Source organism: Hippocampus zosterae, chromosome 10, assembly GCF_025434085.1.
Source record: "Hippocampus zosterae strain Florida chromosome 10, ASM2543408v3, whole genome shotgun sequence".
Lineage (NCBI taxonomy): Eukaryota > Metazoa > Chordata > Actinopteri > Syngnathiformes > Syngnathidae > Hippocampus > Hippocampus zosterae.
The window spans coordinates 19,090,273-19,105,401 of record NC_067460.1 but is presented as its reverse complement, the minus strand read 5'-3'; the positions used below and the strand labels follow the sequence as shown (position 1 = coordinate 19,105,401).

The 15,129-nt window shown below is 41.4% G+C and overlaps 3 protein-coding genes across 7 annotated transcripts; 2 read left to right on the top strand and 1 right to left on the bottom strand.

Moving 5' to 3' along the window:
• Positions 1 to 1,805: 1,805 nt before the first annotated feature.
• Positions 1,806 to 5,587, top strand: zgc:114130 (uncharacterized protein LOC570332 homolog). 2 transcript variants are annotated; one of them, XM_052077792.1, is made up of 2 exons: positions 1,806 to 2,202; positions 3,315 to 5,587. In XM_052077792.1, exons 1-2 carry the CDS (start codon positions 2,122 to 2,124, stop codon positions 4,488 to 4,490), a joined length of 1,257 nt encoding a protein of 418 aa, XP_051933752.1. In that variant the 5' UTR covers positions 1,806 to 2,121; the 3' UTR covers positions 4,491 to 5,587. The 2 variants fall into 2 exon arrangements, with proteins under 2 accessions (XP_051933752.1, XP_051933751.1); XM_052077791.1 differs by having other exon boundaries at positions 1,811 to 2,202; positions 3,312 to 5,587.
• Positions 5,588 to 9,901: 4,314 nt separating this feature from the next.
• Positions 9,902 to 13,045, bottom strand: trappc6bl (trafficking protein particle complex subunit 6B, like). Of its 3 annotated transcripts, none has more exons than XM_052077827.1 (7): positions 12,938 to 13,045; positions 12,377 to 12,481; positions 12,201 to 12,268; positions 12,011 to 12,128; positions 11,823 to 11,906; positions 11,620 to 11,713; positions 9,902 to 10,323 (listed from the first exon to the last, which is right to left on the bottom strand). In XM_052077827.1, exons 2-7 carry the CDS (start codon positions 12,470 to 12,472, stop codon positions 10,292 to 10,294), a joined length of 492 nt encoding a protein of 163 aa, XP_051933787.1. In that variant the 5' UTR covers positions 12,473 to 12,481; positions 12,938 to 13,045; the 3' UTR covers positions 9,902 to 10,291. The 3 variants fall into 3 exon arrangements, with proteins under 3 accessions (XP_051933787.1, XP_051933788.1, XP_051933786.1); XM_052077828.1 differs by lacking the exon at positions 12,938 to 13,045 and adding an exon at positions 12,777 to 12,931 and having other exon boundaries at positions 11,620 to 11,729; XM_052077826.1 differs by lacking the exon at positions 12,938 to 13,045 and adding an exon at positions 12,777 to 12,931.
• Positions 13,046 to 13,114: 69 nt separating this feature from the next.
• On the top strand, positions 13,115 to 15,011 carry bloc1s3 (biogenesis of lysosomal organelles complex-1, subunit 3). 2 transcript variants are annotated; one of them, XM_052077824.1, is made up of 5 exons: positions 13,115 to 13,192; positions 13,341 to 13,459; positions 13,540 to 13,726; positions 13,885 to 13,985; positions 14,518 to 15,011. In XM_052077824.1, exons 2-5 carry the CDS (start codon positions 13,346 to 13,348, stop codon positions 14,701 to 14,703), a joined length of 588 nt encoding a protein of 195 aa, XP_051933784.1. In that variant the 5' UTR covers positions 13,115 to 13,192; positions 13,341 to 13,345; the 3' UTR covers positions 14,704 to 15,011. The 2 variants fall into 2 exon arrangements, with proteins under 2 accessions (XP_051933784.1, XP_051933783.1); XM_052077823.1 differs by having other exon boundaries at positions 13,125 to 13,192; positions 13,337 to 13,459.
• The last annotated feature ends 118 nt before the right edge of the window (positions 15,012 to 15,129 follow it).

The following is a 15,129-nucleotide window of genomic DNA, read 5'->3' as shown; positions in this document are numbered from 1 at the left end:
GTGTACATCTACTCACATTTCACTTTAGGAAGAGTAACTGTAGATTAGACTAAGCCTACTTACAGGCCCGATTTACAACTGGTGTCCTGGCCAGTCAAACCACCCCTAGGGGGGAAAGTGTACAAATATATCAATACTGTTGTGTGCGTGTGTGTATGTGTGTGGGTGTTGAGGGGGGAGAGGGGGTGGTGATCCTCTCATTAAATAGAAAAGCAAACACACACTAGGAATTAAACACACTTACACAATTAATGGAGACCATTCTACGACTGTCGATCAAAATAAACTCTTTGCCTTCATTGAACTCATTTTTTACTGCAGAGTTTGAGCACTGATCCAGATTCAAGTGTGACTTTCCGGTTGATGGAGATATGCTAATTAAACAAAATCAATAATGTGCATGACTTTTTGCTGAATATGAAACCTTGGTCCTTGAATGGAGTTTTGTCAATGGCACTCCAGTTTGAATTACAAGAGGATTTGAGATTTTTCAGTTCAGCGTAAAACATGTGTTTGGGATATCCTTTGGCTTTGTTTATTTTTGTTTTGACATCCATGATGCATGCTGGTGAGTATGTGATAAAAGACACACATAGTCTTGCAGGCCCAGTGAACTCAGGTGCTGTATTGCCATAGCTTTTCTCTGCAGTGGAATATTTCACACATTTAACTTTGAAATCAAAGTCCCCCACTCCTCCCAGTCTGTGTCATAGGGATAGGCTGTCTCCAAGTTGTCCCTTCAACCCATATGGTTGTCTCTCTATTGTCTCTCTGTGCTTTAGGGCTCACATTTGCATTGTCAAGTAGTTCAAATGCACATCTTCACCATGCTTTGTCCCGAGAAAGTAGAAACATCTTAAAACTGCTCATGAGAACAACACGCTGTATTTTAAAACATGTTTGTCACTCAATATATAAATGTATTCAAATTAAACATATACTTTCAAAAATGCTGGCATGTTTGATTAATGATTGCCATCATTAATGATCATTGGTTCTATGATATGGCTTCTGTCCCTGTGCTTTCTGTCATGAAACTCCAAGAAGTCAATCAAGAGCTCAATCACAGTTGGCTTTACCCCTTGTCATATGTGGAGATTAAAAAAGTAACCAGCCTTGACAAAGTAAAGTAAATTAAAATGCACATATCTGGTTCCAAATATTGGCAGTGAAAGTAAAAAGTCTGAGAAATTAGACTCAAGTAGAGCATAGATGCGTCTAAAATCGACTTTGATAGTAGTGAAGTAGACCACAATTTACTTAGAGCCCACCACTGCTGCATTCGTCGACGGTAGGAAATTTGAGTTTTCTAAATTCCGACTCGGAAAAGCGCAGAATTCCCCTTTCAAATGGAACCCCGACTTCACCGATTTACTTCAATGAGACGCCACTCGGCATTGGCGACACAGACCACGAATGACAAAACATTTAATTGACATGATTATACACTTATTTAGCTTTATTTATTTAGTATGACATGTATTTTGTTATTCTATAAAACTTCACGTTACGTCGTGACATAACGTGATTTCTACTGACTGTGTGAAGATATGCCGTTACGTCTCTACATGAAGTTATGTGATGAAATGAATGAAATGCTTTGAAGATATTCCTTTATTTATATAAATAAAGGAAATTATGAAACCGGTTTGCTGGAGGTCAACATGTGTTGTGATGAACCACAACAACAAATCTTTGTTGTTGACATTCGCCTCGAACCTTTGTGGTCGGAACTGGGACAATGTAATTTATCCGACTTCCCACCTTCCACGAATGCAGCACAGTTCAGAACAAACTTTTTCAACTCGACTGAAACACTTTTACTAGAGACGCATGCTGCGTGCTTCTTTTGCCTGTTTGACTTGAGACGTTAGTTTCGTAGTTCCGTGTTTATTTTGTTTACGTTGGCTTCTGAAGGGGGGACTGGGTAGTTAAATCAACTTTTGGGCTGAGTGAGTCCCGAATGGGCGGTGTGGGAGTGGCCTGCAGTAGCAGTGTCCCGTTTTAAACCCACACGTGGTCGGTGTCTTGAGCTAGTTTTGCACTCCACTCACTTATCAGAAACTTCCGATCGACTCATGCTACACACTGGGCCGCATCCATCGCTGCGTGAGTGGGCAGATGCAGACTGAGATTTCAGCAAGCATAATGCCGTCTTACCATCTCGACCAGTTTGGTGTCCTGGACGAGATGATGTGCAAGGTAAAACAATAATAACAACAACAACATACGCGCGCACACGCACACAACCTGAGCAACTAAAACAGGAAATCTTTGCACAAGATGGCAGGTTTGGCCATGGCTGCATGAACGCACGCTGCAACGTTGCAATGTTTTAAGTTTTTATGTTTGTCGTCTTGGTCGTAGTAACTTCATTATCAATTTGTAGCGTTCTCTGAGGTGCGTGTGACAAATGAATGGCGTCAAAGTTAGCCAGAAAACGAACGTGTTATATTTGGTTGCCAATCAAGTGTTGCTCTTATGCTGAATTCCACTTAAAATAGTTTAGGCCCGCGTGCAACAATTGCAAACGGATGAAAATTAACGTATATGTCAAATCTATTATTTTGGAAACATTATACATTCAAATGCAAGATGTTAAACTGTTCATCACGTGGTTTAATGGCACTAACAACCGTAATTCCTGTCCTGTGTACCTTATCGGGTGTTGGGGGGAAATTATCCAATTCAACTGAATTGTTCTGTAAATTATTGACTTCAAATAGTGTAGCCTTGTTTATCTATGCGAGGTAAGTCTAGTGACAGCCGGAATGACTTAATTCTCTTGCATTAAATAGCAATGAGTTCATCTGTGTACACAATTTACCTGTATACATTTTTTTTCTGCTTCGTTTGATGGTGTATTGTGAACATATTTTCTTTTATTATAATGTAGTAAAATATGGGACAATAGAGATGGGAAACCACTGCTTTATAGTACTTTTTAACTTCATGGGTGAATATGAATTAATCGCCTGTGCTCCTATTGCCAGTTTTAACAAAAAGTGATCCCTAACAAGCTTATGAGGTCATAGTTACACGATTTGTCAGCTTTTCCAAATTTGGAAATTTAAAAAAAAAGTGATGTTGAGTTTTTTTTTTTTTTTGAGCAATGTGGTAGTCAGCTGATTAAGTGCAAAAAGGGGGAAAGAAGTGAATTGGTGCTCAAAGTGCACTTTCAATGTAATAAACTTCAACTGGTACAGTATATGGAAGTAGGTTTTGCTGTAGTTATTTAGTCATGCAAATGCATTTTTAAGGCTTTTTCAATAACAATTGTGTAATTTTGCTCTTTCCCTTTTTTTGTGCAGCAGTTCCTGAGTATTGATCTGAGAGGGCATGACAGTCAGCCATCATCCCTCAGCTCAGCAATGAAGACACCAGGCTATATTGGACGGGAACGTAGTTGTGACACATCCTTGTCTCTCAGCACCAGTCCGACAGACAATGTCCATGTGTCCCCCACTATTTGGGGGCAGCGACCAGAGAGCCACCAGGCTTCCCTTCATGTTAATTCCACCCAGTGGCGAAAGCAACGCTTCCTGCCTCAGCGCTCGGTCAGCATGGTGGAGACCTCCAGTGCCACAGCGGCAGGTCTCGGCTGGCCTGATTCCGACATGAAGGACCCTCAGGAAGGCATCAGCCCCACCATGCTGAACCACAGCATGACCACCTCCGCCACTTCCTCCGCCTCGACCCGCTACAAGACCGAACTGTGTCGTTCCTTCACAGAGAACGGCATGTGCAAGTACGGTGGCAAGTGCCAGTTTGCCCATGGGCCCGAGGAGCTGCGGGACCTCAGCAGGCATCCAAAGTACAAGACTGAACCGTGCCGTACGTTCCACACCATTGGCTTCTGTCCTTACGGGATCCGCTGTCACTTTGTCCACAACAATGAGGAGGAAAAAAATCACTTGCCCAGCTCCTTTTCCTCCTCGAGCTTTGCACCCCTGCGTCTTCCCTCCACGCGCTCTCGCAGAATCCCGCTCATCAGACAGAGCGTCAGCTTTGCGGGATTTCCTTCTGCTCCCCAGCAAACTCTTCCTCCTCATCCTCCCCCTGCCCCTTTCTCACGAGCGCCATCTGTCTCTCCTCCTTGTGCCGATATCACCAATCTCCTCTCTAATGTCTTCTTAGAGATGGACTCTACTACCTTCGAGGTCTCCCCTGCCCCCCAGTACCAAGGCCCCACTGCCGCGGAGCCATTCTCTTCCTTCCTGCCCTCCCCAGACTCCGGCTGTTCACCTTCCGGTTTGTCTCCTTCGTCTCCATCCCTGAGACAGAGCCCTGGTGCGTCTGCGTTCTTTTCACGCTCGCTCGGCACGAGATCCCTGTCCTATACCTCGCTTTCAGATCAGGACCAGGATGGGAGCAGCTCGTCCGGCTCACTGAATGGATTGGAGTCATGTAGCGGCATCAATGACGGAAAACGCCTGGCCGTATTTAGTCAACTCTCAGTTCCTGAGGACGCTGGAAGGCTCTGCCTTTAGGCTGCACCACAATTCGCATACACTTTAACACGGGGGCACACGCAAATCCTCCCCTGTCTTGAAATGTTAAGAGTAAGTGCCATATTGCAGAAAGGATTTCCTAAGGAGTACAAAAACATCGCAAAGATAGATGGATCAAAAGTCTGCTCGGATTCCCACTGAGATTATTTGTACGCGTGTCAAAGCCAAAGACCTTACATTTTGTAGTTGAAAATTGAGTGTGGCGGAATCGGGACCATCGTATGGCCTGATGTTTAAGAGGCACTGTGTACTGTATTGTTTTATAAGCTGCTCGCTCTTTCCGCCTAACCGCGCAGTCTGAGGTCATGGGGCGGTCAGATCAGAGGCATTAAAGCTCATTGTTGTGTTTTTAAACAACTTGAAAGTACCTGTCGTGTTGCAGGTCACGTTGATTCCAGAGAGATGTGTCGAGGGAGGTTTTTTTTTTTTTTTTCTGTCTTTGTGAGTCAAAGGTGTTGCAAACAAGCTCAATTTAACTCTTCAACCAGATGAGACTCCAAAGTTGGCTAACTGATTTTGGTTGTTATTTGCTGACGGTTATAACATTGACAATGGAGCAATGACTTCAAGAATCTTTTCACCTGGTGCCATCATAAAGTTTTGTTTCAGTTAGGACAAACAAGTGGAAGATCCGACTTTGGGCCCAGATTTTTTTTTTCCCCTGCATACTGATGTTTTGATGGGCACAACCATCATTTAGTTTTCTGTCATCCAGTATTGGTTCTCACTGTTCATGCTTTGTGTATTGTAATGATAGTGTAGTGTTTTGGGTTTTTTTTTTCCATCACTTAAGCAGCAAACTAAAGTTAAACCTTTTAGAGCTGTTACTAGCTTCTTTGTGTGTGTTCAATGTAGTTAGGTGATAGCATCTTGTTGCGCTATTTAAAAGGGTGTTTTCATCGTTTCTCGTTTTTGAGACCTGTTTAGTGGTGTAGCTCTTTAGTAAATTAATTTAATTTATTTTAACCTATTTATAGAGGACTTTGAGTTGGTAATGCTTGTATCAAGTTTAATATATTTGAGGGTTTTCATTTTGTTGTTGTTGAAATAAAGTCGTTTCTAAAAAAAAAAAAAAAGTCTGACTGACCTCATTAAAAAAATAAAAAATAACATAAAAATAACACTAGAAGCATGTCAGTAGTCCAGGATACGCTCCAAAAGTCAGCTGGGATAGTCTCCTGCTCACCATGTTTGTCCATAAATATATTCAAGGGAACTTTATAAAAGGCTGCAAAGATAAGAGTCTGGAGTAGCAGCATGAATATTAAGCATGCAGATGAACAAGATGGGATTGTTGAAAAATGCCCGAGATTCAATGTTATAGAAATGACAGCTACATAGCAAGTTCAAGCTGACTTCAGTAGAAATGATTGTGTATGGTACAGTACATGTACAGTATCCAACTAAAGCAAACTGCCGTACGAGTGAGACCTTTATGGTCTGAATGCATTTTGATCAAGCTCTTGTTCAACAGTGATTATATGCAAGTGTACGTGACAGCTCTGCTCACATGTGGAGAGTTTTGCGAAAATGAAGAAAAGAAACAAAACATTTCCCAAGGCCTGCTTGGAGCCTGTGTGACATCAGCATGCTGCCATGGAGATCTCATGCGTAGATAAGAAGTCTTTTGTTTGAGAGTTTTAATCTGACCGAGTCTGGTCCCCCACCCATTTCCTTTCTCTCTTAACTCACCACCAAGACAGTCCAACCCCACCACCCTCTTCGTCTTCCCTTTCTTTATTCAGTGATGTCCCCCTCACATTGTAGCCTTGGTAGTTTATAGGGCTATTGGCATCTATTGGCTTCATTAGCACAACACTGCTTACGTTGGACTTCATCCCCATGGGCAAATCTCTTTTCACAAGGTTGTGTTTTTGTTTCATTCTTCATTCATCCTTCGATGCAATACATCCAGTACACACGCAGAGGGCCAATCCACGCGCACATGCACGATGACTTAGGCATGCAGGCAAGGAGAAGGCGGAAAATGTTGGGGGTGTGCGGGTGCCTTCCTCAAAACACTTTAACAATGCTTTGCTCTACTTTGTTGATTTGCTTATCAAATAAGCCCCCCCCCCCCCCCCCAACAAAAAAACAACAAATGCAGATGGGCCAAAAGCAGTTTATTGATAGCGGGCAGCTATAAATGACTTTCATCCGCACTCATTTAAGCACTATTATCTTGTCACTTTTAACATGAGGGGTGTCTGGGAGTGATTAGTGGAAGTAAAGGGGCTGAAGGCGTGTATGTGTGTGTGAGTGTGTGTGCGCGCGTGCGTGTGTGCTGTATTGTATCTGACAGACATTCTCCCACACTGTTGCCCTGTGGGGCATAGGAAAAGGCCGGCAGATGGCCGCATTCAGGTCCACCACGGGTCAACATATGGCCCAGAGAGACAAAGTTTGTGCTTGTGTGTGAGACCAAGAGACTCATTCTCAGTATGCATGAGCGAAAGAGGTTGAATGACAAGGCTAATGCGGAAAGAAGTAATCTCAGAAGTAAGGGTTGGAAAAAAATGAAGCCATGGGCTCAATAAAAGGATAAAAGTGAATGGCATCCCATGAGATCATTCATGGAAAAGACAGCAAAAGAACACCATATCACACTCCTGGGACTTTAAAGCTTCCCTTTATGCAATTTTGAGAAGAAAAAAAAAGTCATCAACCAAGATGTTCTGGAGTTAGTACATAATCTCTTGCATGATAGATCACGAACGTATGTGCACATTTATTGAATTTGAGAATTTAAATGAAACCCATTTGAATGATTCTCTCAATGAGGCGAGCCAAAGATTTCAGGACACTTATGTTTACATATTTTCTTTCTCTCTATCAGAAATAATGGAAATAGAACTCCCCATCAGAAATAATGGAAATAGAACAGTATCTGGGATGAAGAGTCATATAAGCATAGAAAAAAGAGTCTTGTTCTTTAATGTAAATTAAATAATCTAAATTGTATTTTAATCTAAATTAACAGGACAAAGTCAGAAGCTGAGCCGTTGAGAAAGTGATGAGAAAATGGAAAGGGGCTTGCTGACGGTGACTTGACTTCATGTATCACTTTTTTGTTGTTGTTGCAGTTCTTAGTGTACCACAGGTAACCTGACACAATGATGAATGCGCGCCTGAGAGATGCGTTTCTTAACATCAACGAAACACATCTGTACTTTCGCTGCTTTTCAAATCTTCCAAATTTGCTTAGATGACCAAATATTCGGGTTAGCAATGCCTTATTTTGTTTTTCAAAAATCTGAATATGAGCATATTCACATTTTTGCTCGTTTATGCGGCCTTCCAAAATCAGATCATCGTCACTGATCGCACTTTGGAAGGGTTTATTGACTGCACATAAACAGAGTTGAGGAGAAAGTACTGTACATTCTACTTCCCGTTTTCAGGCCGCCCTTGTCTTAGGTCACTCACACCCTCCTTCGGTTTCTTCAAGCCATGCTTCCTGCCTACCCCCAACTCCCTCCCAGCTCTTGTGAACTTACATTTAATTTCCTTCAAGCCTCCCATAGAGGTTTTCTAATTCTCTCCATCTCAGCTTCCCCGCACTCAAGTCTCCCTCTCTCCACTCCAGTTCTGCAACTCCCGCCCCTGCCTCCATCTTGCTGGCTCTCACCCTCGCTAATCCTGCTTGCAGACGTGTGTGATTTTCAGAGAGGATTTGTGTTTTCAAGGTTTCACTGAGTTGCAGCACACGCATACTCGGATTTGTTTCAATCAACCGACAAGAGAATTGCTGTTGTTCTGTTGTTCTGATGCACAGTGACTAATTTAACTTATCTCAGCTCACCCAATACTCCTGTTTCAAATGCTTCATCCCTCTTTTTGCACAATTACAAGCAAGAGTTTCAAACAGAATAGCAATAAAACTATATATTATTATGGTGACAAACTATTTTGTTAACATTCAAAAATTTGAGAACAGACTGAATGAATGTAAAGATGGTCAATGGAGGTTGACGTTTGTGAAAGCAAGAGACATCTGAAATGCATTGAGTTGGGACATTGCAGTGGAGGCATCTTACAAGAAAATAAAAGAGCTGTGGATCCCTCTAGTGGCTGCAATCACAACATCCACAATAGGAGGGAACTTCATAAATACTGTATGATCAATTGCATAGAGCATGGTCCCCAACCGCCGGGCCGCGGACCGGTACCGGTCCTCGGGGCATTTGGTACCGGGCCGCACAATAAGAACTTACATTAATTCCGTCGTATTTATTTTGGAATACGTACTCTATTTTTATTTTGAAAAATTACCGGATTCTCCGTTACATCCGGCTCCGTCACTTGACACACGTCAAACCACGCTTCTCAGTCACGTGACTGATTACGCTAAAAACAAAACACCTGAGCTTGCTAAATGAGTAAAATAAACTGCTGGAGAACGCAAATGACAGCTACCTCAAAAGTACGTTCGAGACAACAACTCTGCCAGTGTTCTGGATTCAAGTTATGGCTGAACACTCTGAGATAATATCAATAACAATAGCACTGTTGCCATTTCCGACATGCTACCTGTGTGAGGCGGGGTTTTTTGTGCAGCAACGGCGACTAAAACAAAATGACGAAGTAGACTCGACATGAAGCACACACTCCGGGTGTCAATGTCTCCCATTACCCCGAGATGGGACCGCCCGCTTGCAGAAAATAAAGCTCGGCGCTCGCACTGATTCAGCATTGTGGTGAGTTGAGATTTTCATGCACTTTGAATTTGTGTTGTATCGTATTTTGAAGGCATTAAGACCGTAGCGATCAGATTGTTGCGGCCAAATTGGACCCTCCTCGTGTTTATCTCGAAAACTCCCCAGTGTTCATGCAGCTCTTAGCATATGATTTTGCAGTGTTTATCCGCCACACCTTAAATGACGGTCCGTGAAAATATTGTCTGACATAAACCGTGGGACAAAAAATGTTGGGGACCCCTGGCATAGAGCACCTGTAGGTATGAAGACAGATCACTTGCTGTCCTCAGAAGATCACATAAAAGAAGTAAATGTGATTTTTGTCCATCATCAAGAGTGTTTTTGGCTCTTTGTTGTTCACCTTTTCTTTCATTTGCCACATAACGACAGTGCTGAACAAAGTTATTTCACCACCTGTGATTAAAGTGAGGAGACCATTCAGCATCAATAAGTGGTTTAATATGAAATCTTTCAATTTCAGCAAAGTGATGGCATTTTATCATTTTGCTTTTTATACTCAAATATGAGTGGCTTTTTCACAAGTCAAAAATTAATCAGGAATAACATTCAACCACAATACTTTTTTAAAAAGAATTTATTAAGCTGTGTATCTCGCTTGCTGTAAAAAAGTTAACATGTGAACACGGTTTGAGTGGGTACAGAGATGTATCACAGGAAGGTGTAACACGCAAATTACAGGAAGCATTTTTTTCATTTACTTGCAAATATGTTTATGTGGCACAAACACTGAAAAAAAGCAATGTACTGTCAATCGGGACTTAGTTTCACTTGTTTCCATACAATACATGGAAAAAAAGCAAATTGCTTACATAAGAAAAACTCGGCAAGGAGAAATGCCGCATCTGCATCTGATTTCTACAAGTAAAAGTCTGCAAGCACCATTTCTTCCCATTACTATGAGCATCAGAACGTCTCGGGCTCTTTGGGAACCACGTCGGATTGTTTCTGGTGTTGCAGTAATGAATAGAAGAGAATGGGAGTTACTTTACTTTTTGAAAAAACAAGAGAGCATGACATGAAGGACAACGGTGCTTGAGAACTCCGCAGCAATGTGGGACCTTGTCATAATTTCTGGATGACCACTTGAAACTTACCTGCAAAGAGAACAGAACAATGAATCTTTTCATTTCATTTACTGTACAACACGTCCCTTGCATTTGTCACATGAATATGACAAATATGAATATTTTTTTCCAAGATGGCGCCCGAGTAGGCAGCCTTCGGCAAGTGCTCTTCAAGAGCCTTGCTTTTTTGTTCTTTTTTGCTGTTTTTGTCTTTTGTTTTGTCACATGTTGTTTGTTGTTTCATTGTGTGGACCTGATATGGACTGTTTTCAGCGCTTTTTGGCCACGACATTCGTCAAAGGAGCAGTATCTGTGCTTGGTGGTTGCGCCTTCTCGGCAGCACGCCTGTACCAGCACAGATTTTGATTGGGAGGAATGTCGGCGCCATTGACTGTCGGTGCTGGACAGACCTGGGGCGCTTGTGTTTTTTGCGCCAGTAATGGGCAGCATTTTTCACAACCCCGATTTGTTCAGTGGCTATGTCAGCGCTGTTGGACAGTTGGCGTTGGTGCGGCTGGATGGATGGCTGCTGAAGTTGAGGATGAGGAGAGAAGAGCGTTGGCGAAGAGCGCCGATGCGTATTTGGAACCGTGAGTTGCCGCTTGGAATTGAAATGGATTTCCATGGGACAGGAGAAGTGAACCAATCTCTTTTTTCGTCAATGGATGCTAAAGCTTCTTGTTGACTTTGAAACTTAGCTTGTAGCCGACGTGTGCACATTTTGAGCATGACGTCTCTGATCCACTGGTTAAAGGACACTTTGATTCTCTCCTCTTTCATCTCAAACCGCTTCAAACAACAAAGCGTGTGACGGAAAAGTGGTTAGGACTGCACGACTGTCCGTGTTTTATGTTATGTGTTGTGTTTATTATTTTACTTTATGTTAACTGTTTTGTAAAGCGCTTTGTTACAGCTGCTGCTGTTGTGAAAGCGCTATATAAATCAGCATGTATTGTATTGTATTGTATGAATAGCAACAGTTTGGCTACCTTTAATACACAGTGGAGCCTCTGTGTCAAAGAGCTTTTTTGTTGGTGGTCACATGAATTTTTCTTATTTTGTTAAATATTTTTTTTTGGGGTGTCCTTTTGCCATGATGATCAAAATTAAAACAGAGGCCTGAAATAGTCTCCTTAATGTATGTAGTTTCACTTTTTGAAACAAATTATTGAAATAAATGGACTTTCCCTCACTGTCAAAAATACCTCTGGACATAACTACGAATGTTCATGCAACTTGAAAGAAGAAGAAAGAAGTCTCCATTATATTCCAATTTAGTGGTTCCACTGCATTCCCCATGATCCACAAAAAATGGTTGATACTTACATGATGGCATGATAGAGACCTCAGCTGTAACCACACTTTCAAGACCGAGATTTGACAAAGCTCCCCTCACGACACCACATGAAAAGGCCAAGTACTGGGGGGAACAGAAACTACAATCAGGAGTTTTGTCAATAATTTATGACGAATGACTGAGCCCCCAACTCACACACAATAATATAAAATTTGTATTGATGTGCACTGACCTTAGGCGCTTGATCCAAGTACTGCTTACTATTAGAGAGCTGTGTCAGCAAATTAAATTTGTTATCCTGCAGTACATAGGTGCCCTAAAAAAGATACAAAGACACATAAGATTAAGAAAACCTTTATTAGTCTCGCAATGGATACCTCATAAATCAACATCCATAAAACAATTCCATTTTATTTTCACCTGATGGTTAGTTCTTAGATTGTCCACCTGCCTCCTGAAGACTTTAGTCCAGAAGTCTTTACAAATAAATTTCATTACATCCAACTCATCCTTGAAGCAAGGAGAGTCCCTCGTCAACCTTGACAAGACAAACAAGTATAACATATAAACACGGATTGTAAACGTTTACAAATTAAGAATAATTATCTACCTCTCAATGAGCCCTTGTCCCACTCTGTAGCCCATCCCCTCCAAAATAGAAACACGGGAGGCCCTGTCCTGTATTAAAAAGCAATATTCACAGTGTGATATGAATGGCTAAAAGCGACTTGAATCGTTGAACAAAAATCATAACTCTTGAATAGAATACGTTTTGATGGTACAAACCTTGTTGTCGGTCTCTCCTTTAATGAATTGCAGATCCCTGTAAACGTGTGCCACAATCTCCATATGGAGAAACTCAAAGAGAGCGTCGTCTGCCATTATTGACAACTATGTAATGAGAAAAGGAATTGAGATAGTTACAGACTTGACAAAATTGACAGTTGGTAGGAGTCCGAACTAAAATCACAGACGGAAACTAGGACAACAAGCGGCGACCCTAGCTTAAGATAGTGACCTATTAGCTGTCACTAAACAGTCGCGTTCATTGCGCATTTATTAGGTCACTTTAAATTAAATGCAACGCCGATGATTAAATTGTGAAAATATAGTACATTCATTTAGTGATGTTGTCTTAAATTCAACCACGACAGATTACGCGGCAAGAACAAATCTTTAAACATACTCGACAGACAAACAGCAGTTACGATGGTAAACAGAGACACTTCCGGGGTTCACTCGTAATAAATGCAAGGGCAGTCCAAGGATTAACTCCGAATGAAATATGACACAATCTACATGAATGGGATGGTACAATACAGGGGTTTTACAGCAGTGAATAAATACATTTAGAATTTCCTGTTTACGTCTTGTCTTGGGTTTCAACAGAATGCATTTCAGGAGGCAAGTGGGTGAGAAATATCCCCACTACTAAACCGGTGTACGCCGTAATTTATTGAAGCCTACCCTTTTACCATCAGCTGACAGCCTCCAACCAAACCTATTTTCCACGTGACATGCATACTGCTTTTTCATTGGACTTTAGGAACAAACTATTTCCTGTCTGCTCATGTGATGAGCATATTGCGTTGACAACCTGAGGTTCGTTTTACTTCTTGTAGACGTTTTGCGTGTAATTGGTATAAGCGGTAGAATATGTGACCGCGTGGCAGTCGTCTATGATACTTTAATGTAATCAAATGAAGGATTGTATTTTAATGTTGATTATTGTTCTTCTGTGCGGAGTGAGTGGTCATGTCCAGCAGGTACCCGATAGTGGTGCAGGGCGAGGCATCAGAAACAGACTCCGATGATGAGGTTTACATCACCTCCCTGCCAGCTCCTCAGGCGGCCATTGCGGGAGCCAAGGTAGTTTGGTGGTTGATGGATGTTGAAAATAAAAATCGTTCCTTCAGCTCCTGATTCAGAAATCATGCTGATCTTCCAAGGTTCAAGGGGAAGCTTCTGAAACGGAGAGCGAGGATGAAGGGGAGACGGCGCACCGAGGTTCTGCACTGAATCACGAAAGTGCTCAGATACTCAAAAGAGATCTACCTCCACTTATTGTTTTGAGAGATCACCCTGATATACAATCAGTTGTGGAAGACAGACCAAGCCCTACACATAAAACTTTTGGTGAGCAATGCTAAACATAAATACTTCATTAAATAGTCATTGTTTTGACACAAACCAAAACAATGACTGTGCAGGTTTATTATGGACGTCCGAACCAGTTTGACGAAACGCATACTCTTTTATTAGTGTCTCACTGATTTATTGTGTTCACTTTCCAGGTGATACATTATTACAGCAGAAGTTGCAGGAGTCGAACAGCCGGCTCTATTCCGATGTGGGACAGATGTTGCGACACGTTTACGGTAGTGCCAGTAAAGAGGTACTGCAGTGCACACCACTACACTAAGTGTCATATATGACCTGTTGCACACCATAATGGGGTCCAATACAAGAGCTTGATCAAAATCTACATATAAAGATCATAATGTTGAGTTGTGATTGACATTGTCTGAGCAGAGTCAATTTACATGATATGTCAGTATATTCGGCGTGTTGTGTGCAGTCAAACTGGACTGCATCACACTGACAGGTGTTTTTAATGTTTCTTTGTTCTCTTTCATGTCGCTAAACAAAGTACCGAAAATATCACCAGAGCTAAACACTGGATGTGTTGTGCCATTATTTACCACTGTGAACTACAGCCACGATACTAAAAATATTGTTAATATAATACCCCGCTGAAAATCAAGAACAGCATTTCAGAGATAGAATTTTACAGGAATGTACAGTATTAAATTTCAAGATACAAGTGTGTAAGTGGTCAGTGTAGCGTGTCTATTTGGTGTTTTATGAAAGGGTAGAAATCTGGATGCTTTTGTACCTTATTCAGCAACTAAATTTTCTCGTCAAAGGTACGCAGTGCAACAGCACAGCTTAACACATCACAGAGCGCCATCATCAACGCTTCCCACAGCATCCGTCTGATTTTGGATGACCTGAAGGCCGTGTCTGAGAAGATTGACATTATCACCAGCTGTCAGATATTACCTGAGATTAAGATGAGTCATTCAGAGAAGAAAAGCAGTCCTGCATCCTGATGAAAAGAATAACTACAGATGTTATGCATTTGAGCTAGTGAAACTGTTGAGCAGCTTGATTGGTTTGCTTATCTTGTTTGCCAAGGGCATCTATTATTATTATTATTTGATATGAATTGATGCTGATTGGAATATTTATTTAATAATCTACAGTAGCTCAAGCATTCCTTAAATAACAGTAGTTAGACTCTAACTGCAGATCTTTTTCTGTGTACATTGTTAAATTATTTTTTATTTTATGCATCATGCGATAACATTACCGGTATACAATGTAAACTTGAATTCATATAAAGACATAACAAATGTAATCACTGTAGTATTGTGTGCATCCCCACCTCCCTAAAAAAAACAAATGGAGCATTTTTTTGAAAACACTTCTTAGACTTGATGTCTATTGTCACATTTATTTTTACTTAAGACAGATTC

What these genes read in the sequence shown, in the direction of transcription:
- zgc:114130 (XM_052077791.1), top strand. Translation starts at nt 2,122, where the DNA reads ATGCAGACTGAGATTTCAGCAAGCATAATGCCGTCTTACCATCTCGAC. An exon ending in TGGACGAGATGATGTGCAAG is followed by an intron (nt 2,203 to 3,311) that starts GTAAAACAATAA and finishes TTTTTTGTGCAG; the next exon opens with CAGTTCCTGAGTATTGATCT.
- trappc6bl (XM_052077827.1), bottom strand. Translation starts at nt 12,472, where the DNA reads ATGGCAGACGACGCTCTCTTTGAGTTTCTCCATATGGAGATTGTGGCA. An exon ending in AAGGAGAGACCGACAACAAG is followed by an intron (nt 12,269 to 12,376) that starts GTTTGTACCATC and finishes TTTTTAATACAG; the next exon opens with GACAGGGCCTCCCGTGTTTC. An exon ending in ATCTAAGAACTAACCATCAG is followed by an intron (nt 11,907 to 12,010) that starts GTGAAAATAAAA and finishes TATCTTTTTTAG; the next exon opens with GGCACCTATGTACTGCAGGA.
- bloc1s3 (XM_052077824.1), top strand. Translation starts at nt 13,346, where the DNA reads ATGTCCAGCAGGTACCCGATAGTGGTGCAGGGCGAGGCATCAGAAACA. An exon ending in CGGCCATTGCGGGAGCCAAG is followed by an intron (nt 13,460 to 13,539) that starts GTAGTTTGGTGG and finishes TGATCTTCCAAG; the next exon opens with GTTCAAGGGGAAGCTTCTGA. An exon ending in ACGGTAGTGCCAGTAAAGAG is followed by an intron (nt 13,986 to 14,517) that starts GTACTGCAGTGC and finishes TTCTCGTCAAAG; the next exon opens with GTACGCAGTGCAACAGCACA.